Source organism: Mastacembelus armatus, chromosome 5, assembly GCF_900324485.2.
Source record: "Mastacembelus armatus chromosome 5, fMasArm1.2, whole genome shotgun sequence".
NCBI lineage: Eukaryota > Metazoa > Chordata > Actinopteri > Synbranchiformes > Mastacembelidae > Mastacembelus > Mastacembelus armatus.
The window spans coordinates 4,118,248-4,141,872 of NC_046637.1; the positions used below are offsets into that span (position 1 = coordinate 4,118,248).

Here is a 23,625-nt window from a genome sequence, read left to right on the forward strand (position 1 = left end):
AGTTTTTTTCTGTTGAATCAAATTATGAGGCGACACACGTGCATGCGCGCGCACGCACGCACACGCACCCGCACACTCACCTCCTGTCGGGCGCTCTCAGAGCTGCTCAGACTTCAGGGAGGAATGGCGGCTCCTCGGAGTTTCTTCATCTCTCTCTGCGGTTTGTTTCTGGTTTTATATTTGTCCTGTGGATCTACGACCCCGGGAAACAGAAAACCAGCCCAGGAGCGATGTGGTTTCAAGGTAAAAACACTAAATAATCATTTTTATCGTTTCGTTTGAACCACATTTAGCTAACGCTGATGCTGCGTCGCCTCAAATCGCTAGAAAAGTTCAGTTTTCGGTCAAAACTTGAGTTTTCTTTCATTTTTTGTGTCGATATAAGTCGGTTTGTTTTGCTAGCAGATGAAAGAAACATAAGTTTAAAGAAACTGTTTTGTTCAAACTTTCTTTAGCCCGTAGTGTTTTTACCTTTCGTACCTGTCCGTGCAGCTGCAGCACGGGTTCGGCCCATTTTGCATAAATATCTCACCAAACTCCAGTTTTTAAAGTGCTATTTTGAAGTTAACCCATGTTCTGCAAAACTACCGACATGGTTAAAGACTAACATAAAATATTTCACTAATATATCAGGTGTCCTGCAGAATTCGGCTCAACTGTGATTTACCTTAGAGCCTTTAAACCAGGTAAAATTTTAACTTTTATAACAGGTTTAAACCTTTCCCAAACCGGCGTTAACTCTAAACTAAAATGAAGCGTGAAGTTTTTGCATCGGATACATGTTAAATTAAAAAGTGGCTCCAAGGTGATTTATTGAATTAATATACTGAACATAACTTTTACTGACCCCTTGCCGAAGTTGAAGTTACCCGTGTTTTTAAAGTGAGGTTAGTCACTCTCCTGCCTCACCTGTCCGGACTGGACAGGTAGACGTGCCTTCTCAGCTTGTAACCAAACTGCTTTAAAGAAAATTGTAATTAATCGTTTCCCTCCTATGTAAAATATCTCGCTATCCTTTAAACAACTGTTTGTATCGGGGATTTTCTTTGGTTATAATCTAATAGCAGTAGGACCGTAACTGCAACAGTAAAGATTGATGGTTATTTTCACATTGCAAAGGATAATCAGTGGTCTAAGCAGAAATGTTTGTGAAGTTGGTTGTGCATGGTGCTGAACAGCATTACTTCAGGAGGATAAAAGACTGACCTTCCACTTTCCAGCTGAGTTTTGTGGTCTAAGTGAATTGCAGGTAGTAAAAGTGATTTCCTGTCTTTTGTCTTCTGTTGAAAACATTTGATGTGGAGAACAGGACTATGTGAACAGGCCCACTGCCTTTATCCTGTTCTTTTACTTTTGCACTTCACAGCAGCTTTGTTTCTGGCCATGAACCAAAATATGTGCATTTCTTTATAGCAAACATCTTGAAGAAAAGTAAAATAAAAGTTCTATAATATCCAAGGAGGTGGACTTTTCTGCAGGTTTTATTTAGGGCTTAGAAAATGTTTTCATTACTGATTAGCATGCTGATTATTTTCTTGACTAATTCAGTCTATAAAATCTCAGAAAAAAGTAGAAAATGCTCATCCCAGTGTCTGAGCCTGAGGTGAGCTGAAACCAGAAAACATATTTGGCCTTTTTGGTTTGAAAAATGACTGAAATGCTTCATGAATAATCCAAATTGCTGGTTATCACTTTTCTAATTCAAATTGCTGTTATGTTTTTTTGGCCAAATAATTATGAACATTAGCTGCTGTATTAACAGTGGGGAAGAATCACACCAATCCTCAAATACAGTTATAAAAATGACCTATTTTATCAATCTGATTCTTTATTGTATGAGATAAGGTCCTTACAAATAAAGGACTCCAACACATAAACCTGTGCCAGCTCCCCCTCCCACCATCAAACATGTTTGAACCTAAATGCTGACATTTTGGCTAATAGATTAATTGACCTATGGATTTAACTCCTTTCTACAGTGTTTTTAATTTCAGTGTGTGTGTGTGAGAGAGAGAGATGTGTTTACAAGAGTGTAATTTCAGAATTTTGATGTTTGTGATATTGAAAATACATTTATCTGATCGTGTGTGAGCACATGCTCTGCAGGTTTTAATTTTCCTGTGTTGATAGACGACTCCTACCTACCTCCCTTTGATGGTGTGTCTGTGTCTGTGTCTGTGTGTGTGTGTGTGTGTGTGTGTGTGTGTGTGTGTGTGTGTGTGTGTGTGTGTGTGTGTGTGTGTCTGTTATCCTGGTTTCCTCCCTCAGTCTTTGAAGTGTTTTCTACAGGAAGCTTCACACTGTTTACTCTGCTGAAACATTCCTTCCTGCAACCCCACCCCCTCCAAACACACACACACACACACACACACACCTTCTTCCTCTCCCTCTCCCTCTCTCTGCCTCCTCCCCCACTCTCTCCTTGTTTCCCATCTCCATTCAGAAACACACACATCAAAAGCTCCTGGATGGGGGTGTGAGGACCAGCTTTTCTACAGGTGTGAGGTTATTAGAGCTCTCTGGGTGTGTTTGTGTGTACTTCTATTTCTACCTTTGTGTGGACCATTTTGAGCATAATTGCATCCGAAGGAGGACATTTTGGCTTTGTGAGGACATTTGGCCAGTTCTCACTTTTTTTAGACTCCTGCTTGAGTGTAAACACTTAGTTTCAGGGTTAAGGTTAGAATTAGGTTTAGATAAGGGTAAGGATTCAGGATAGACATTTAATCATGGTGGTTAAGGTTATGGTAAGGATCTGGGGAATGCATTATGTCAATGATTGTCATCCATAAATGTTCTGCTACTTTTACACATTAGCGGTGTGTATGATAAGAGTTGGAGTGTATTTAGATAAACACCAAATATTCACTTTACTATAAACTATATATACTATGTAACTATATATATATTTGAACAATTTTTTGGAAATGTTCACAAGTCCGGTTACTGCAGAGGGCCAAAATGATGAATGACTTAGATCCATGTTAACTCGCTCTGTTTAAACACATCTGCAGAAGTCATCACATCTGTCTCCTGACGCACCAGGAAGTCATTCAGCTTCCTCCTCGTTCTGTCCCTCTCTGGATTCTGAGTTGTTCTTTCTTTCTCTCAGCCTCCTGTCATTTCACAACAGGTTTCTACTCTGTAACCATGTCAAGTATCCCATCATCCTTCATGGCTCTGGTGTGTTTTTGGCATCAGAGAGCCTCAGCGGGCGTCATGGCTGGGTGGGTGTCCGATGTGAAACACGTGTGTTTTCTGGTTTTCTGGCATCCAAATCAGGCAGAAGGTGAAGAATTGATGGTGGAACTTCACCTCTTACATAAAATGTCTCTGGGACATATTTCTTCATTTCTAAGTAAAAAATGAGTTTTCCATATTTAGCTTTATTCTTACACAACACCATAAATACACGTTTAGACTCAAAGCAAGCTGCTGAATCTCTGTTTTCTGTTTAGCAGCAAAAATAAGGAAAAAGACTGAAGGCACCTTCAGTTTGTGTGACTGAAATGAAGGAGTTAATAACTCATTGTGTCAGTGATGAGGAAATTAAAACATTGGATGGATCTAGGCTATGGTAATAACTTAAAAAATAAGGGTAATAACTTATTCCAGTCTTTGTGCTAAACTGAGCTAAACCCATTGTGGATGCTGGATTACTGGGAGAGGTTTGTATGTTTGTGGCCTGTACGTGCAGGTGCTCTCCCTTTGGTTGCATTCAGGTGGTTCCACCCACCTGCATCGTGGTGAGGTGGTAACTGTAGGTCAAGGCACATGACTGTGGTCTTCCTCACTCAGTGCATGTGTAAAGTGATGCCTAGGGCTGGAAATCAGTCCGTCCAGGTCCTGTCTCTGCATGACAGAGGGTCTTTTAAAGGACAAACTGTCACAGCAGGAGAGCAGCAGCCTCCTCGGTGAGGAGGAGGAATTGATTGCGGGGGGGGGGTCATCATTGAGGGGCACTCATGCAGGAGAAGGAAGCTGCAGGTTTTGTTCCTGTGGTGGGAAATCTCTGGTTGGCTGCTCCCGAACACACACACACACACACACACACACACACAGACCGTTAGTGGTTGGTTCTTTGTGGCTGTTGAACTATATTCAGATTGTTCAGAATAAAACTTAATATATAAATAAAAAGGCTGATATTTTTTTTTTAATTTAATGATTAGTGTTTATGTTGGTGCTTGGTCCATATTTATAACTCCATGAAACAGACTGGAAGCTTGTTGGCTTGTAGGACATGATTGTGAACCAAGAGCTGGGTTATGCTAGAAAAGACTGAGTTCATAAAATGTGTTTTCCAACTGTGGTGGAAATGGGGTGTTTTGTGTCCCTAGTGAGCACAGTCGACACACTTAGCGTACAGTGTGTTTACAGCGTAATAAAGACAGCAAAGGCAAACGGGCTAAATCGAAAATATATCCTCCTATATTTGCCCAGTATTACACAGTTGGCTGTTATAGATTGGATGGTCTGACAACTTCACTGGGGCTTCACCAAATTTACAACATGCACACACGATTTGGAACATGAGATAATTTCATTTTCAGACCCTTAATTGGCTGCGATTACAGCCCAGAGTCTTCTTAGTTATGTCTCTGCAAACTTTGTACATCTGGATTCATCAGTTTATCTGATTCTCTCTGAAGTCTCTCCACAGATGTTCTGTGGGCTTTAAATCTGGGATCCCCAGTAACAGAAGCCCACTACACAGAGGACAAATTAAGTTACCAGGCCTCCCTCTGAATTATTTTTTATTGTTGATATATTCTGCTCATTATTTTTTTCCATTTCTAAATCATATATTTTTATCTATATAAATGTCAGAATGTTTTGTTCTGTCTGAGCCACAGTCCAGAACCCAAAGATATTCAGCTTCCAATCATGTTTGACAAAGGAAAGTATCATGGCTAAATAAAATACTGTCTGACATACATGATGTAAACGAGGAGCTATCTGATACTGATCTGTACTTTGTTCTGATCCTGGTTCCTTTCTGTGTATTTGTACCGGCTCATGAGCAGTGTGTTGATTAAAGGTCAGTGCATTCTCTGTCCCACATCTGGAACTGGTCTGAGAGAAGTCTGCTACGTGAACCCTAAATGCTGTAATTGAAGTAGTTCCTGTTTAATCAGATTCCTCCTTCTGTTCCTCCCTCTGTACTTCCTACCTTCCTTCCCTGCAGGCCTGGTGATTTCTCCTCCCATCATCCTTCACTCCCCTCGTCTGATTACTTCTTTTCTCATTCCTCATTTCTTTCTTTCTATCTTTTTACCCTTTCCCTCCTTTATCCCTCCCTCCTTGCCTCCAGCGCTGTGATTAATCACTGTCGATGTTCAGCTAACTGAGCCTGCAATTAGCAGTCTGATTACTGTGTGTCTGTGTTTGGGGATTCCCAAGGGAAACTTTCCTCTCTCTCTTCAGGGTTTGAGTTGTTGTGTTTATAGATTTGTAGTTCACTTCTGTTCTTTGTTTTCATTTTAAAAAGACATCCACTGCAAAGAGTTGCCATTTCATAAAGTCTCAGTGCGTTAGACAGCAGCTGCTCTCCAGCTTTTCTTTTGATTGTAATAATGCACTGATCTTCTATCTCCTTTTTCTTTTCTTTCTTTATACTTCTTTTCTTTTTTTCTCTGCTGTTGTTTGCTGACATGACTCAGTCTCTCAGGCCTCAGGGTGTGTGTGTTTTGTGTGAGGAGGATAATCACAATAACTAGTGAGAAACACCTGGCAACAGGAAGGAAGTCTGTTTTAAAAATGATCACTTGAAGGTTTGGCTCATGGAGGTGGTGGGGTGTTATTCATTATTTGTTATATTTGTGTAAATGATGCTTCTTCTTCACACTCAGATTTTTGTATTTTTTACAGTAATATTTTCACAGTAGTCCCATGATAGAAACCAACATAACTACTTGTTCAGGTGTTTATTCCCTGGACAATGACTTGTTTTGTTCAGATATGGGTTTAATGACACATTACACTGACTTTGTTCTAAGCAGTTCTCAGGTAAAATGTCAGGCCCAAATGAATGAATGACATTTGCATCCTCACATACAGCTCCTCCAGGTGACGTCTCGAAAGGTTCAGAGTTGCAGTTGATGCAAAAACATAGTAAGGTCTGTGGTTGTCCATTAGAAAATTGTTGTCATAGACCCATTTTACACAGTCTGTCATTTAATAAACCTGCATCATTGTTGTTGCACTGGTGCCTCAAACACATAGTAAAAGAACAATGACTAGTCAGTTTGGGCTGTTGGGCTGGTTTATCTACAAGTTGAAATTGTTTATAGTGAAGCAGGTTGGAGAAGGGCTCAGTAATCTGTGGCTCCAAACATGTTTTGTGAAGTAAAAAGTGCTATCCTCATTGCTGAACTCTACAGCTACTGTAGATTCACAGTGGATTAATGGGTCCCACCATAGACTGTGTAGGTTCTGATTTATAGTTATACTGCTTCTAGCGTCCTCCAGGTCTGTGCAGATGGTCTATGACTCCTCCACATTCAGCTGCTCAGTCTTTTCATTACCAGCATACGTTGTGCAGGAAAAATCGCACCACATCCAGCTTTTTCTGCTTGGGGGTGGGAGGTGGGGCAGTGTCACAGTGCGGCCAATCAGGAAGTCTGCTTTTTTTGTGCTGTGAGTGGAAAAACTTCCCCTGATTTTAATGATCCTCCCGTTTCATGCTGCCAGTGGGACGTCTGTGCACACAGCAGCATGTAAACCCCTAAAGGTCAAGGGTCAGAAGTGTAGACAAGCTGAAAAGAAATATATAGAATGAATAGGGAGCGGATAAGTTACAGCAAGTTGTTTTGAAGACATTTTTGTCTGGTAGTCACTTCAAAGGGGTGGTTGATGGTTGAGACCTGATTTTAACGTCTGTGTTCGTGTTTGGGGAATGTGTTAAGCCAGCGAGGGTCTTCACAAGCATGTAATTACAAGTGTGTGTGTATGGATGGGTTGTTGAGATACAGTGGCTGCTAATAAGCATTGCACACCTTCTGTAACACACACACATGCACACAGTTGGGGGTCTGTCTGATTGGTTTCAGGTGTGGGTGGTTGTTGTGTGTGACCACGGTCCAACACCTCAGTAACAAGCCTGAAGGTAAATGTGTGTGTTTCACAGCAGCATGAAAACAAGGTCAAAGCTGTAAAAATGCACTGGGCCTAAAACATGCCTCATGAGAATCCATGTTTTTGTATAGCGACATAGAGAAAGGGATTCTGGGTAGGTGTAGCTCACAAGGGAGTCGGTATTCACACCTCTGCCTTTCTCTCGACCCATCAGGTGTTACTGTATCTGCTGTTCTTTGTATTGGGTGGGTGGAGCTGGGAAGGGTGTCCAGGTCCTGTCAGGTACATGAATGTAGAATCAAATTGTTTGAAGAGTCCCCGACCATCCTGAGGCGTCGGCGTTTACCATAGAAGCACCATATTTGGCTACTGTTTCTGGATGGTTTCCACCACTGACACCACCCGATGAAGTGTTTCATTACAGTCATGATACAGTAGCAGCAGGACGATGAGGTACAGGTTTTTGTGCCTCCTCTGATTAGTTATAGGAGCAACAGAAGTGAAATAACTGTGCTGTATGTTGACTCAGAACATCTGAGGTAGCGTGTACATTTGAATATAGGATCCAAGGAAGCTCTTCCAAACATAAACATGTAACAGTAAAATGGATGGAGAAGTGGGTGGATGATGTGTGTGTTTACAGAAAGGAGAACAAAATGCATCCACCGTTATTTCAGGCTTAAAAAACATAGAAGTGTAATTTAATGTAACACTTAAACTAGCCAGTATGACTATATGTGAAATATTAACCAAGAGCACTAAGTAATAGCGTTGAAAAGTCAGTGTTTGAACTTTTATTTCTTCTCTTTGTTCTGTGCACACTGGTTTGGACCGAAGAGGGATTTGCAGGCCTAATGAGTGGAGTTCCTGGGTGTGTCTAATGCAGTGAGATAGTTTCAGGCAAAACCAGATATACAGATTTGTTTTTTAAGAGTTAGCAATAGGCGTACAGCTGTGGTATTTTGTGGTATTATGTAAGGATGCACCGAATGTTCGGTCACCGAAAATTTTCGGCCGAAAATGGCCCAAAGGTGCATTTTTCGGTTTTCGGCCAAAAGACTTTTATCACCGAAACATTACGGCCGAAATGTTGTGATGACGCAAACAGAAACCGCGACCTGCACGTGCTTGTCTGAAGCAACATGTCTCTATTCTTTGAAACTTTAATATTAATTTATGCAATTGCAATGCCTTGATTTTAGTAAAGTTAGTACACAGCCATAGCCATAAATGCAATGGTACTAATAATTGGCATAATTTCTTTCGGTGTTTCGGTTTTCGGCCTTGGTTTCCTCTTTTTCAGTTTTCGGTTTCGGCCAAGAATTTTCATTTCGGTGCATCCCTAGTATTATGGCTCCTACAAATACCAAGTTCATTTGTTGTGAAGCTGTAATGGATTTTGTTCTTCATTTCTGATCAACCTAGGCTGTTGTCACTTAGCTGCATATACAGTAAACCACCATGCTAATTTAATCTTTAGTAAAGTGAAGGATTTGAGACCATGAACAGTCTTATTTAACAGAGCCATTTGGTTTTAAGGCAGTTAGTTTTTTATTTTAGTCTGTTTCTTAAAGTTGTGTTATCCTTGACATTCTTTAAGGATGTGTTGGGTGGTATGTTAATTTGTGAACAGCAATGAACCTGAGCAGAAATAGTTAATTTGTACGCGCACATTTGTTTTGCTTTGAACGAATTAGAGATGTAGCATCTCATCTGTAGCATCTCGACACCCCAGTAAAGATCTGTTAAATCAAAAAGGACCTTTCTAAAGAGGTTCTGTTGGAAGCTTTTTCTAATGTCATGTGCTTCTCTCTCTTGCTCTCAGGTGCAGTCTGGTGCAGACGGAGGTCGCAGGTTGGCCGTTGCCTTCAGAGCTGACAGTGAGTTTCCTCAGTGACATAATATTTTGGTATCAAACGCATAAAACTTCATTTTTCATCATGTTACCCAGTGTGAAAATCTGCAGGCTCCCTCACCACCACATCGCCACCCTCATAATCCTCTTCCTCTTTCACCATCCTCCTCCTCCTCTTCATCTTTTGTTCTTTTCTCTTGAAAAGTCAAGTTCTTCAGCCGTGGCCGATCCCTGCCTCCTGCCTTTGTCCCTGACCGTGAGCGAGGAGCACTTTGTGTGTGCACTTCTGTGTGTGCGCTTGTGTGTGTGCTTGTGTGTGTTTTCAAGCAATTCAAATATCATACTTTAATGTAACAGCTAAAATAAAAACAGAAAAAATATTTGAGTACAATGAAGTGTAAAAACAGTATGTTTTACCAGCCAATCAGAACCATTATCAGATTATCTTTGCTATTGTAATTAATTATTTTTTATTACTTAGACCCAGATTCCAGCTCTTGGCATATTAACAACAATGCAGGAAAACTAAACATATTTAAACCAGAAACCACATTTTATTTTCAGCAGGTTAGAGCTTGTCATAAGTTAGATAAATCCCAACACAAAGTGAGGTAAGTAGTTTTCCTGTAGAGGGTTGCAGAGCTAACACTGGGTGAGAGTTGAGAGGTGGGGTTCACCCTGGACAGATCACCAGTCTACCACAGGGTGGACACAGAGAGAAAGAACATTTAATTTCACACCTACAGGCAATTCTGAGTCACCAATCAACCTAATCTGCATGTGTTTGGACCATGGGGAAGAGAAAACCTAAACCCAAAACATTATTGCTGTGAGGTGACAGTGCTACACCAGAAACTGCGTAGCATTTTTTTTTTTCAAGAATTTTACTTGAAAAACAGTGAGATATCAAAAATTAGTTATTTTTAATTATTTTGACTCAAATTACAGTTTTTATTATTTAGAATTTAGTTGGCTCACAAATGCCAAAAATAGATTCTTGATGATTGTAGAGGTGTTAATCGTCTTTTTATCAAGAACGTGAATTAGCCTATACAACAGAATGTGCATCTTATTTTTTTTTAAATACAAATTTTTTTGTTCATTGTTAGCAGCCAGTTGTTCCATCTGAGGTTTTCCAGCTGCTTCCCTGGCTCCTTTTCTCTATAGAACGATTCATTTTCATTAATCTAATCTTAATGCTCATTATGTCACCAGTAATATGGTGGTCATGGGTCAGAAGGTCATGTGACTCTGAAATGATGCATCCTCTTCCTAAGTACCAGTGAAATGAAAAGTGTTGAAATGCGCACAGTTTAAGCCAAAGTGCAGTGCTGAGGTGTTTTAGCATGACAATTGGGATCAGCTCATTGTGTGTGTGTACTGAGGTGTGTGTGTTGAGAGAGTGACACACCTCACTGCTTCTTTTCCTGTGAATCTCCAGCTGCTCATCCTCGATGAAGGAGCGCCTTCTTCTCTCTCTGACTTTGTTTGCAGTGATGTAATGGGGAAAATAAAGCATCGCCTCTGACCTTTGACATTTATATATCCAGTTCCTCTTTGCCATAGAGCTTCATTGTTGCCAAAAATCAGTGTGCCTCAAACTGACTTTTTCTTTATAGCAACAGCAGCTGAGGTTTATGGGCATTGTAGTGTAGAGAGCGATACCCTGTATCTCAGTGACAACAGATTTTACAGAGTCAAATAATTAAATATGAAGGCTGTGATATCCAGCAGAAGCAATAATATATCCAGGAGAAAGACTCACACCTTGAAGGCTGATGAGTAGGAGGTAAAAATACAAATGAAAATACATGAAGAAGAGGCACATACAACCTCCTCTTCCTCCCCTGGATCATCTGTGAAAAGTATTGAAGTAGAGCAGGAGGAAGAAAGGTGTGCGAGGACTGGGGCAACAACTAACTCTAATTATATACTAATACTAATTAAATACTAATTATAGTTTTTGTTATAGTTTTACATTTTCTGTCAGGCGACTAATAGTTGCAGCTCTAGCGGTGATTATAACCTCTATCTCCTCTTTGTTTCTTAAACTGGAAGGAGAACAGGAAGAGAAGAGTAAGAAGGGGAGAACCAAAACCAAATGACCTCCTCTTCATTCAGCGCTGAACTTCTACTTTGACTCTCACATCTTCACACCTCTTTCTCCTGTCCTTTGTGTTATAAAGAAATTTTAAAGGCAAAAAGCAGCAGAAGAGTAAGAGGAGTAGCAGGCTGTGACCTTCCCCTCCTCCTTACATCCTATAGACAAACTTTATGATACACGAGAAAGAGGAGGAGCGACCAGCCATGACCTTCCACTAGCCCTGAACATGACCCTGTTTTGAGGAGGTTGAGGAGGCAAGAAGAAGAGGAGCAGTGACTTGTGTCGTATTCTGTGCTCCCCTAACCTCCTCTGTCACCTCCATCCATTTTTAAGCTCTTATCTCCATTCCATCTTCCTCCTCCTCTTCTTCACCTCAGTCCTCTCCCTCAATAGGAGGAAAGAGGAGCAGTCAGTCGTGTCTGAGCTCACGCCCCTTTTCTTTTTTACATCCTAAGTCCATCTTTTCTCCTGCGATCCTCGTTGGTTCATGGCTGGCCGCACCTCCTCCTCTCCTCGCTCCTTCTTCTTCTTTCACAAGATAAAACAAGAGAAGTCTTGGATTAGGAGGAGGTGGGGGAATAGTCAGTGAGTGAAGGTATAGTTCTTAAAAATAGGGTTAACAGGTCTGTGCTGAATTCACTTTTACTGGCTTCGCAGTGTTGTATATGTAATCATTTGTCGTCATTGTTTCACTTTGTCTCCTTCTCTCTCTGTCTCTCGCCCTGCAGACTGTTCATTGAACTACCCATTGGGGAAACATGTGATTCATGAGGTCACCAATGTTTCCTTCAGCCATCTGGCCTGTGAGGATCAGGCCGCCGTGGTTGTTCACTGGTCAGCAAGTCCACTAGGTACCTGTCTGTTTGTTTACCTGGCTGAAAAACAGATTTAGAGAGAGGAGATGGGAAGTGAGGGAGGAGGAAGAGGAAAGTAAAACCTTCAAAGTGCTCAAATCCGAAAGATTACCCTGCACTTTGTGTGTATGTGTCTCTTTGATCATTCCCAGAGAGAGGGAGAGGATCACATCACACACTACAATACTGCGATTTTACCGTGAAGGAATGTGTTTTGGAGTGTGTGCTTGGTGTAAGCTGAACTCCTCTCTCACAGTGACAATACAGCCTCTTGTTTTCTCACAGAGAGACAGAAATGTTCCCTGTCACAGTCACATGTGAACTGCAGTCATCTGAAAAATATTGGTCAGAATTCCACCTCAGAGGTGGGAAGAGGTTTTGTTTCTTTAGCTGCCCAAAATGTTTCCAAAGGTTAGTGAACCACATTGCAGCTGGACCAGAAGATAAGATTAATCCACAGCTCATCCAAAGACAAAGTCTGCAAAGTTTTATAAAGTGTCAGCTTTACTGCCTAACAGGGAGCAGCCTGGTGGTGGGTGGTGTTACTATAATCTCATTTTGTGCTGCCAAATTTTGTTCAAACATAAATAACTTCATTTTTAATTCTAGTGGAGATCCTAAAGGATCCAAATGAACCACATCTGTGTTCCAGAACTTAGTGGAAAGGTCTCCAAGCTCACATAAAATATGTTAAAGAATAGTTACATTTTAGCCCTGAATATATCAGTGTAAACATCACACCGCTACTTGTAAATCACCTGGATGACTGAGAATCTCTACAGGCATCGTGTTCACTTATGAAGAGTCACAGACTCATGCTATATATCACTTTAGCATTAAACTTAAAGGTTGGTTTGCCACTCCCATAAGCAAGACATGAAAGTAACGTACCATCACGTAGGGTTTTAACCACTTCTAGCCATATCAGAAAATGGTATGGCTTACAGGACCTAGAAAGTTTCAACTCAGCTGATTATAAACAAGCTAGCGACTTTGTGAGCTAAATGATAACATCAGCATGCTAATGTGCTCACAGTGCCATTACTAGCATGTTTAGCTGGTATAATGTGTACAAAAATCACCACCTTTGTTTAGTGTTAATATTAAAATGTTTGCTAATTAGCAACGTACAGCTGAGGCTGGTGCAAGTTGAAACAATTAGTCGATTGATAGAATATTAATTTGTAGTAATTTTTCAACCACAAAGACATGTCTGGTGGATGTGGAATTACAGGACGGAGGTGTTTTTAAAGAGTTGAGAGGAGGGAAGGATGGCAGCTAAGAGAGGAAGGGAGGGGACAAGAGTTAAAAAAGGAAACAAGATAGGGGAGAGGAGGGGAAAATAGAAAAAAGGAAAAGAAATAGGAGAAGACAGGAAGAAAATGAAAAGGGGAGGAGAAGAAGAAAGGGAACAAGGAGATTATAGGTGGAGATAAGAGGAAACGAGAAGGGAGGGAAAGTACAAAAGAGAGGAGTAACCAAATATGAGCGGAGGGAAGGAGTTAAGGAAGCAGATAGAGCTAGAAAAATGGGAGGAAAGCAAGAGGATGACATGAAAGGAAACCAAAATAGGAAGGAAAAGGAATGAGAAGACAGGTGGAAATAGGAGGATACAGTGGAAAGAATATAAGAGGAAGAAAACTAGAGGAATGTAAATTAAACAAGGTGATGAAGAGAGGAGAAATCTAAAAGAGGAGCAGGGAATTGAAGGAATAAAAAAGAGAGGAAACCATACAGGTGTGAAGGAACAAATTAAGAGGAGTCAAGGAAAGGAAACATGAAAAAGATGAAACCAGCAGATGGGAAGAGGAGACAAGGAGAGGAGATGAGAAAAGGAAAGAAAAGTGGATGAAAAGCAAGGAGAGCAAGTGAATAGTGAGAAAATTATGAAGGAGATTTAAGTGAAGAAGGTGACTAGAGGAAGAGAAAGGGGAAGGAAGCAAGGAGACGTGGATAACTGTTGGAGGACGGTGAAGCTGAACTTGGCCTTCCGTCTCTGCAGGGATTGAACACATTAAAGGCTTCAGAGTTTATCTGGAGGACAAGAATCCAGAAGGGAAACGATGTCAGCATCTCATCCTCAAAGACCCACGACAGCTCAACTTCTCCTACAGGAACACGGTACGGCCAAAATTAATGGCAGCACAGCCTGGACTTTCACAAACTAACCACTCACATCAAACCATTAAGCTGCTTGGTTTTTATAATTATGTATTTTCTTCTATTAACATGGTGCTGCACATCTGGCTTGTTAAAGTCAGTGTTTCTGACTGTCTTTACCAGTAATAAAAGAAAAGTTCAGATATTTACCCACATATGCCAACAGTAGAGTAATTCTACCAAGTATTTCTCTTGTAGCCTGATATCAGCTACTGCAGCTGTGCAATAAACCTCTATTGTTCAGACACTATTAAAAACATGTCAAACAGGACAAACAGAACTGCAGGATTTGCACTAAATGTCCCTAAATAGTCCCTGTGTTTGAGTAACATTTGGTAAAAATGAGTGTGCACATGTTTTAGGTAATTACAGTCTTTTTTTTAAAAAACTATGTATTTTTGACCCAGTTTTGGGTATTTGTGATACATGTCCTTTAATGTCCATCACAAACATTAAAAATTCTCGATGGATCCTGTTCACATCTCCATTTTCCTGTTATAGCCAGGCTCTGTTACATTGATTGTGTATTGATTATGTATTGATGTTCTTCTCATACAGAAGCTGAGCAGTCAGCCATTCAGTGGTTTGACCTTTGACACCGACTACATGGTCCGCGTTGTTCCTTTTCCAACTCTGATGAACGAGAGCTTCTTCCCTCCAACCTTTCTCAGGACCAACTGTGAGTCCACTGTTCCTCTCATCCAAACAGGGCTGATTAGTTAACTGATCACTTGATTTTTAAAAAACATAATGAGTAGTTGATGATGCTTCTTGCTCCTTTGGTGACAGAAGTCTAGAAAAAGAAGGGTCAGAGTTTGAAACCAAAATGTTGAAAACCTTTAATTGTGTGGAGGTTTTTTCTGACCACATGAGACGCATTAGCTTTGTGGCAGCACTGGCTAATATGCTGAGTAAATGAATAAACTGGAAACTCTTATGTATATCTTGTAAATATTACAAGTTAAACTGCTCACTGCTTATAGACTTACATTCTATGAAATGGAGCTACTGGTTAAGTTTTAGGTCTGTCTATAATCTGTCTCTGCAAAATCCAGTTAAGGCTTGACTGTGTTGGTAACTGACTTGAAGGCTAATAAACATAAACATATTCTGCTCTGGTCAAACTGTGACTGACCATTCCTGTGTTTATCTTTCAGCATGTGAAGTCCTCCTGGGATCAGACAACCTGGTTTGCAAACCATGTAAGTTCCTTGGGGTCATTGTTAGAGCCACATGTAGGCACAGGGAGTCCAGCTGCTGGTTGCAGACTGGGCTACAGAATTAGGCCAGTCTCTGTCTTGTTCCACTGCTGCTCTCACATATTTATGCTCTTTTTTTGTTATGTATTTGCATAATTTAAAGTAGTAGCAGTTATTACATGTCCATGAATGTACAGGTAAAGTTCTGTTTGTCTGTTTGTGCAGTCTGGAAGCCAAAGATCCTCAATGTGTCTCAGCTGGGGTCAAACCTCCATGTGTTGTTCGACCAGGCTCCGACCTCCTTCAGCTTCCAGTTCTATTACATGTACTACAAACTGCGGCAGGACGGACCCTTCAAAGTGCAGCGCTGCAAACCAGTAAGACCAAGTTAATGTTTTTATGTAATATGTCAAATATCTCTCAGAATTAAGATTTTGTACCACAACTATAATAACTAGCCTTCTTAGCACCTATAAAATACTGCATCACAAATCCATGTAACACATTGTCACACAAACGGGAGTAATGGCATACACTTCTTTCTGGACAGCCTGTCTTTAAAGCATTCATGGTTTGCTACTGCGATGTTCACATGAAAAGTGTTTTGTTAGAACCCTGCCCACCTTCGCTCTTCTGCGCATCACCAGTTGTTGTCAAGTGATTGTTGAATTTCAGGTGTACAAAGCCACAAAACCTCTCATTAAAACTGCCCAACTCTTTGGCTCCTGACCCTCCATGTCCTGTCCATCAGTTTGGGATTCAGGGTCTTGCTCAGGTTTTGATGTAGAAGTTTCTTATTAAAAGGAAGAAGGACGTCACTGCAGTTCTGAAAAATAATTTTATGATTGCTGATTTCTCTGATCTCACAGCCTTTGTGTTTTGTAAACTCTGGCTATTAATTTCTTACTCATGTGAGCCAGCAGAGTTTACAGTTGAGTCGGTTCTTTAATAGGTTTTCTGTTTACAGGACATGAACCAGCCCAGAACTACATGCATCTTGCAGGACGTCACTCCAGGGACCTACACTATAGAGGTAGACAAATGCAGCACAGGGCTGGGTTCATTTATACAACAAGCTGTAATCACCACACTTATGCTCATCTTTTATTCCTGTAATCTATGAACTAGATTCTGCTGTTCACCTTTATATGGAGATAAAATATAGAAACACTTAGGTGATTTAAAGATGGGATTTCAGTTGCATATTTATCAGTTTGTACATTTAATTCATCTTTTTTTTTTTTTTTTTTTCCATTTTCTCCTTTTTTCCTCAATGCTTTTCTGTTCTGTCAGTTGAGAGACGACAGTAACACAACCAGGAGACAGACTCAGTACCATGTCACCCAGGGTGAGACACACACACGCACACACACACACACTGTAGCACAGGATCATTATAGTTGTCAGTTAATCTGGTGTTACAGTGAAGGTCAGTTGGTTATCCTGGTGGGTTAGGTGTGCCTTTGGGTGCAGATAAACCTGTGCTTGGGGTTCACTTCACTACAGGAAGCAATTGACTTTGATTCCAAGGCGAAATAACACATTATTCCTGATACAACTGAAGCTGAATTCATTACACCAAAACACACCATTCATTATACTGTGGGGTTTTGCTGCTACGGACTAAATTGCTCCAGTCTGACCAGTCACAAATTAACTAACTAAAATGCAAACTAACCTCATCAAACTTTGCTGTGTAACAACATAAACCAGTTTATTGCTTTTCTACTTGTGCTAATGTTGCACTACATTTTAGTATTTACCATAATCTAGTAATTATTATATTGGTGTCACACATTTAAATATTTTCATAAATTAAATATTGCCTGTTTCTGTTATCTCATCCTGGGTATGTTTGATTTGTCCTCCAGTCCACTCCCCTTGGGCGGGGCCTATCCGTGCCATGGCCATCACAGTGCCTCTGGTCATCATGTCTGCCTTCGCCACTCTCTTCACTGTTATGTGTCGTAATAAACAGCAAGGTGAGACTGATTGTTATTAATATTGTTTTACTTCATGTTAAAAGTGACTTTTAATGACCTTTACAGCCTCACAGGGATTTTAACCTTCGAATTACTGAAATGTTCAGACTTCACAGTTCATGGACAGTGCTGTGGGTCAGAAAAGAAGTGCGAAGATCCTTTACAAAAACAAACCTTGCATTGTTTTTATTAATTAAATAACTTAAATTCAAAGTGCAATAAATAGAAAAAACTTTAATCAGGTCAATATTCGTTATACTGTAACTTCCCTTTAAAACACAGGTAGGTTGTTCCAGCACCTTCTGTGGATTCAGGCTCAGTGTTTGCGCAGCGTTTCTGTCTTTTCATGTGATCCCAGACTGACTCCATGATATTGAGATCAGGGCTCTGTGGGGGCCAGATAATCTGCTGCAGGACTCCTGTTTCTTCTGGTCTCTGAACATAGTTCTTTATGACGCTGGATGTGTTTGGGCTTGTTGTCATGCAGTAGAATGAACTTTACAAAGAACAGTTACGTCCCTCATTCAATCTAAGCATCTAAAACTGTGCACAGTGTTGTAGTTATGAGCTGGAACCCTCAGTCAGTGAATTGAAAGATGAATCAAAATTTGTGATGAGATGGACCCATTTTTCTAATACATTATCTCATCTATTCTTCTTTGTCTTCTCTTCTATTAGAAAACATTTATAGCCAATTGGACGAGGAGAGCAGTGATTCGTCCAATCACAGTGCGGCTTTGAACGCAGAGCGTCCATGGCCCCGGCCCAAAGTATTCATTTGTTACTCCAGCAGAGATTGTGCCAAACACACCAGCGTCATCCAGAGCTTTGCCTACTTCCTGCAGGACTTCTGCAACTGTGAGGTGAGACAGTGAAACGCAATCCACCAGATAGTGGTAGGAGGACAAAGGAGGAAAAATAAAACATAAAAAAATGAAATGACCCTTTTAAAGTTTCTGAAGGTCTGGTTGTCTGGTCGATTCCCTATTCATCCAGGTTGTGTTGGACCTGTGGGAACACCTGGAGATGTGCAGAGAAGGTCAGATGTCGTGGCTCAGCAGACAGCTGGATGAGGCTGAATTCATCATCACTGTCTGTTCCAAAGGCCTACGGTACCTTCCTTTCTACTGTGTTTCTGAAAACACTGCTGGTGATGTTTTTAAAGGGTAAACGTTTGGTCCCAAGCTTTGGGGGTAGGTGAATGGTTAGGGGAAGCATCAATAAAGGTGGACTCATCAGAGTTAGTCAGGTTCAGATAAGGGAAAACACATATCTATGGGCAAACAAACTTCCCCCAGAATTTAATTTGGGATCTAACACTGTTTTCAAACTCCCTATAGCTGCAGTTTTTCCAATGGCCACTAGATCCCACTAAAACACTGACTTTGAAAACCAAGTGGGTCTGCAGACGTTTTCTTGATACTAAAATGTGAAGTTAAATCTTTGAATCAGCCTGTGTCCCTCTTGCCTTTCACTTTCCTTATTTTCTTGCTTTCTCTATTTACTTCCTCATTTTGAATTATGTTCCATTCTAACCAGCAAGGCTCTCTTATTGCAGCTACTATGTGGAGAAAAAAAGCCGTAGAGGGAAAACGCCTGTCAGCCGCCATAGCAGCAGTAGCAGCTCTCTTATTGGTGGATCAGGTGGTGACCTGTTCATTGTTACCGTGGCAATGATTGCTGAGAAACTGAGGATGGCGAAGCAGAATGAGGGGGATGAGACTCTGGAGCTGAACCGCTACATGGCGGTTTACTTTGACTATTCAACAGAAAACGACATCCCCACCATGCTCAGTCTGGCTCCTAGGTAAACATAATGCTCTGCACAAAACAACAAACATCTTTGAAGAGCAGCAACCCAGCGCTGTCCGTGTGACCTTATTTGAGCAATCGATTAATCAAGAAAATAATCAGAAGATTTACAGATAATGTAATCAATCTTTGCACCAATTACTGCAAGAGAAGCACAAGTGACTGAGACTGAAATTCTGTCATGGGATTTTATACAAAAATACGCACCAGTAGTGAACTTGATTATGAATAAAATAGGATTATGTTTTGTTAGCATCTTTGATTTTGGATCCAAAACCTGGTAACAAAATATATGCAATATAATATATGGGTTTAGGCCCTTATGCTAATAATCTTTCTAAAAATATGTTTCATAGTTTTATTAACAATATGAAACATTGAAGTACCACGCTGCCATTTTTACCTGGTGTCCAGTCACTTGTGTGGGGGAAGATTATATCAGATGTCCCTGCTTCATTTAAATAAAATGTTAATGTTCACCTGAACACATGGTTGTTCTGTTGAGACTGTTTAGGTGTTTCCTGGTCTCTTTGGGTGAAAGGCAGGGGTGCAGCCTGGACAGGTTGCCAGTCCAGAGTAAAAGCTAAACCTTGAAATAAATTTGAAATGGTATGTAAAAAGGATTTAGATTAAGCTAGTTCAGCTCTGGCTCAGGATTTGACCAAATGTGATTGGACCCCAGCTCTTGGTTTGGAACAGGACATCATGCAACCGTACTGTAGCAGATCATGGTTTTCATGTTAATTTGTCATTAGACAGTGGGTGGTAGCAAACCGTGTAGCCTGATCAGTCATTTATTTCCCTGCTTAGGTTCAAGTTGATGGACCAGCTGCCTCAGCTCTTCAGTCGACTTCACTCTGGTCATCCCGGTCTGGCCGAACAGCCTCTCAATGTCTCTAGGAGGAACTACTTCAGGAGTAAGTCCGGACGCTCGCTCTATGTTTCCATCTGCAACATGCACCAGCACATCAGCCAGAACCCTGACTGGTTCGAGAAGCAGCTGACTCCTGTAGGAGGTTCCTCCAGTTCCTCCACAAAACATCCTTCACTCCCCACTGCCCCATCCTCGAGTCCTCCTCCAATGCCTCCCCGCTCCTCCTCTTCATCTCAGTCTGAACAAAAGTTTGACTCCAGCCTGGTGCTGAATGAGGTGTTGGTAAGGATGCCATCGCTGCAGGGCGGGGATGGAGCACTAAGGAGGAACATGCTCCTGCTGGCCCCTGGCTCTAGTCCCAGCCTCATTGTTGGCCCTGGCTATAATCCAAGTCCCAGTCCTGGTCCTTGCCCCAGTCCTGGTCTCTGTCCCAGTCCAGGACTGCCGCACTGCTCTCTTTCCATGGTGGGACCTACTTCAAGGTAATACTGCTGTTGTTTTTGATGAATCAGCATTTTTACCCGCTGGGTTGTATTTTGATCTGTACACAATACAACCCCAGTTCCAAAAAAGGTGGGATGCTTTATAAAAGCTACATAAAAACAGAATGCAATGATTTGCAAATCTCATAAACCCATATTTTATTTACAATAGAACATAGAAAACATATCAAATGTTTAAACTGAGAAAATTGTAAGAAAAGAATAGGGTTTGTAGACACAGCTTTTCACAGATTGGTGAACCTCTACCCATCTTTACTTCTGAGAGACTTTGATGATCTAAGATGCTTTTTTAAGACCCAATCATGTTACTGACCAGTAGCTGATGACTTGATTCTTCTTCAGGTCAACTTCTGCAATATCTGGACTTCTACCTGAAGAAATTCCCTCCTCTTCCTCCTCTTCTGCTCCTTCCATCCTCCAGGATGTTGAGATCCTGGTTCCCACCCAGGCAGAAGAAGGTTGTCCCTCCCCTCCAGAAGTCCCGCCTCCTCGTGATTCGGGCATCTATGATTCGTCTGTCCCTTCCTCAGAGCTTTCCATTCCCTTGATGGAGGGCCTGTCACATGACCAGGCTGACTCCTCCTCCCTGGCTGAGAGTGAATCATCATCTTCTGGGCTGGGTAAGGCTGGCTGTTTTTAGAAATTTTTCGTATTGTTCTACATAATTTTTTAATTAGAATTTGACACAGGTATATGAAAATTTCTCCTCATTCCTTCTGAAACTGAAACCTGTCTACGCCTGACCGTCTGTTTTCAGGTGACGAGGAGCCACCTACTGTCACATCACTGCACTGCAGCACTGCCACAGTTTGCAAAGCTGAGCTGCACCACCACCAGCGTCTGGTGCACAGTGATGGACTCACGCCTGTGGCATCATTGTAGAGGATACCTCCAGCCGATCAAAGCAGGAACAACCCTAGTGATGAATCCTTTCTCAGAAGTGCTTTTATTCAATTGTCATGGAAACAAGACTTAAAAAATGGAAAGGTGTTGTATTTTGTCACTTATGGAAATTTTAGAAATTGGTCCTTGGTAACTATGGTAACTGCTGAGTTTGAAAACACTGGTAAATATTGTTACCACTGAGTTCTAGAACACTAGTCTCTATGGTAACCATTGTATTCTAGAATATTGACAGAATTATGGTAACTGCTGATTTCTAGAACCCTACTTTGTAGTTACTATGGTAACCAGTGCTTTTTACAACACTGGTCCTTACTGTTCTAGAACCAGAGAGAGTTCTAGAACAGTAGTCCCTGGTAACTTGAATTCAAGATAATTAGTCAGTTGTGACATTGGTGAAACTTGCATTCACTAACCCAAGTAACTATGGTAACAGCTCAGTTCTAGAACACTGATAACTACAATCACTATGGTAACCACTGAGTTCTAGAGCACCACTCCCTGGCAACTACAGTAACCTCTTTGTCAAGAGCACTAGTCCCTATTAGCTAAGGTACTTTGTTCATCCCACTGGATGTCTTGCCTGGAGGATTTTGAAAGGACTAGATCTCCGGATGCTGGTGGACAGTTCAAACCAAAGAGTGTGTCCCGGCTCATGTATGAGCTGATGTTTGCTACCAAAACATGATGCTGAAACAGACTGTTTGCTCAGGCACTTTTTGATTTGGAAGGCACAACGCCACCAAAGTGTTTAGATGTTCCCTGGCAGCAGCATCCAACAGGATCAGAGCGGCTTCCGAGGTGCATTTATAACGAAAGCTGCTGAATGTACTAACACATTAAGGGCATCCATAACTCTACAGTCTTTGGATTATTCTCAACATTTAGGAGCACAAGCAAGTAAACAAATACTTTGGGGAAAGCCCCACATTCATCTATAAAAGCCATTTTCTCATTCAATGTGCCTTTTTATTTTAGGGTGAGCATTCTTCATTACAAAAGGGAATCCATCTATAACAGTTACAGTAGTGATAGATCATTTTATCAATATTCATTTTTATTGAGTGCTGATATTTTACTCTGGTGTTTTAACAGGATATCTTTTTTATGTTTCGTCGACAAAGCAGCAATAACATGGTTTCTACTGCCCGTCCTAAAGAATTCTGATGTCAAAGTGATGTACTAAAACCTGCTAATGTGATATCATGTGGTGGAAGAGCTCTGTGAAGGAGTAAACTTCAGTTTTAGGAATATTATGTTCATTATTGCAGAATACACAGTTCACATTCATTTGGCTGCCTGCTCCGCTCCTACACCGGAATATAATGAATACTGTGCTCACATTAAGGTCATAGTGATATATTTCAAAGTATTAATTATTAATGTTATGTTTATTATGTATTTTTTTAAAGTTTTGTAGTCCTTCTGTAACGTGTTGCTGGAAGCAGTAAAGAAAAGTGTTTAAAACTAAAGCCCTTACAGACGACACTGGAAGAAACATCCTTCCTATTCTCCCATGATAATTACACATGAAAAGTAAACGGTGTCAAAAATCTGAGATGGTAAATCAGAATTTTGACTTAGAAGATACTGCAACATTTATTATGCCATAATTGTGTCTCAGTCATCATCTTCTGATGAGAATATTTATTTTAATAATTTCCAATTGTTCATAGTTTTTTCCCTTTTCTGGTAGAAATGGGTTTCCTTACTGTTATGGACCTCATGAACATATTTCATTATAGCTGAAGGATGCATTGACTTTCAGTTACTGATGTGTTTGTGATCAGCAGCTGCACTCACTTGTTTTTTTATTTTTTTTTGGATCAAACATCAACTTCTCTGTTTATATTGTCTTGTTTTCTGACACGACCTTTGGTTCATCTGCAGGTTTGATTTTGTTTCATGGGAAGAGAGGACATTTCCTACTTGTACAGATATTTTACCTGGAAATGTCTGTTTTGTTTAAATGTTTGTACAGATAAACTTGATTTCTTATTATTTTTCTACATTTTTTAGAAATGTACTGTTTTTTAGTACCTTAATGTAGAAAATAATTAAATCTATCTAGTGAAACCATCTCTTTTCATTTTCTCAATTAATCCCTGAAAGGAAATCACAATATGATGCAAAACTGAACTGCTGTGGATTTTTAATTTGCCTGAAGTTACAAAGGTGTAGAAAAATATCAAAATACGTCTGGTCGAATACAATATGATTGGTCCAAAAAATACAACGGGTCTCAGAAAAATACAACTAGTCTCTGAAAAATATGTCTGGTCCAGAAAAATACAACTAGTCT

At 40.6% G+C, this 23,625-nt stretch overlaps 1 protein-coding gene across 1 annotated transcript; it reads left to right on the forward strand.

The window, feature by feature from the left end:
- The first annotated feature begins 42 nt into the window (after positions 1-42).
- Positions 43-23,222, forward strand: il17rd (interleukin 17 receptor D). Its single transcript, XM_026307014.1, has 16 exons — positions 43-243; positions 8,903-8,957; positions 11,765-11,887; positions 13,893-14,011; positions 14,609-14,729; positions 15,208-15,252; positions 15,475-15,626; positions 16,217-16,282; positions 16,543-16,597; positions 17,121-17,231; positions 17,910-18,094; positions 18,228-18,343; positions 18,790-19,038; positions 19,854-20,399; positions 20,763-21,040; positions 21,178-23,222. The coding sequence occupies exons 1-16, from the start codon at positions 43-45 to the stop codon at positions 21,300-21,302; spliced, it is 2,547 nt and encodes an 848-aa protein (XP_026162799.1). The 3' UTR covers positions 21,303-23,222.
- Positions 23,223-23,625: the final 403 nt, after the last annotated feature.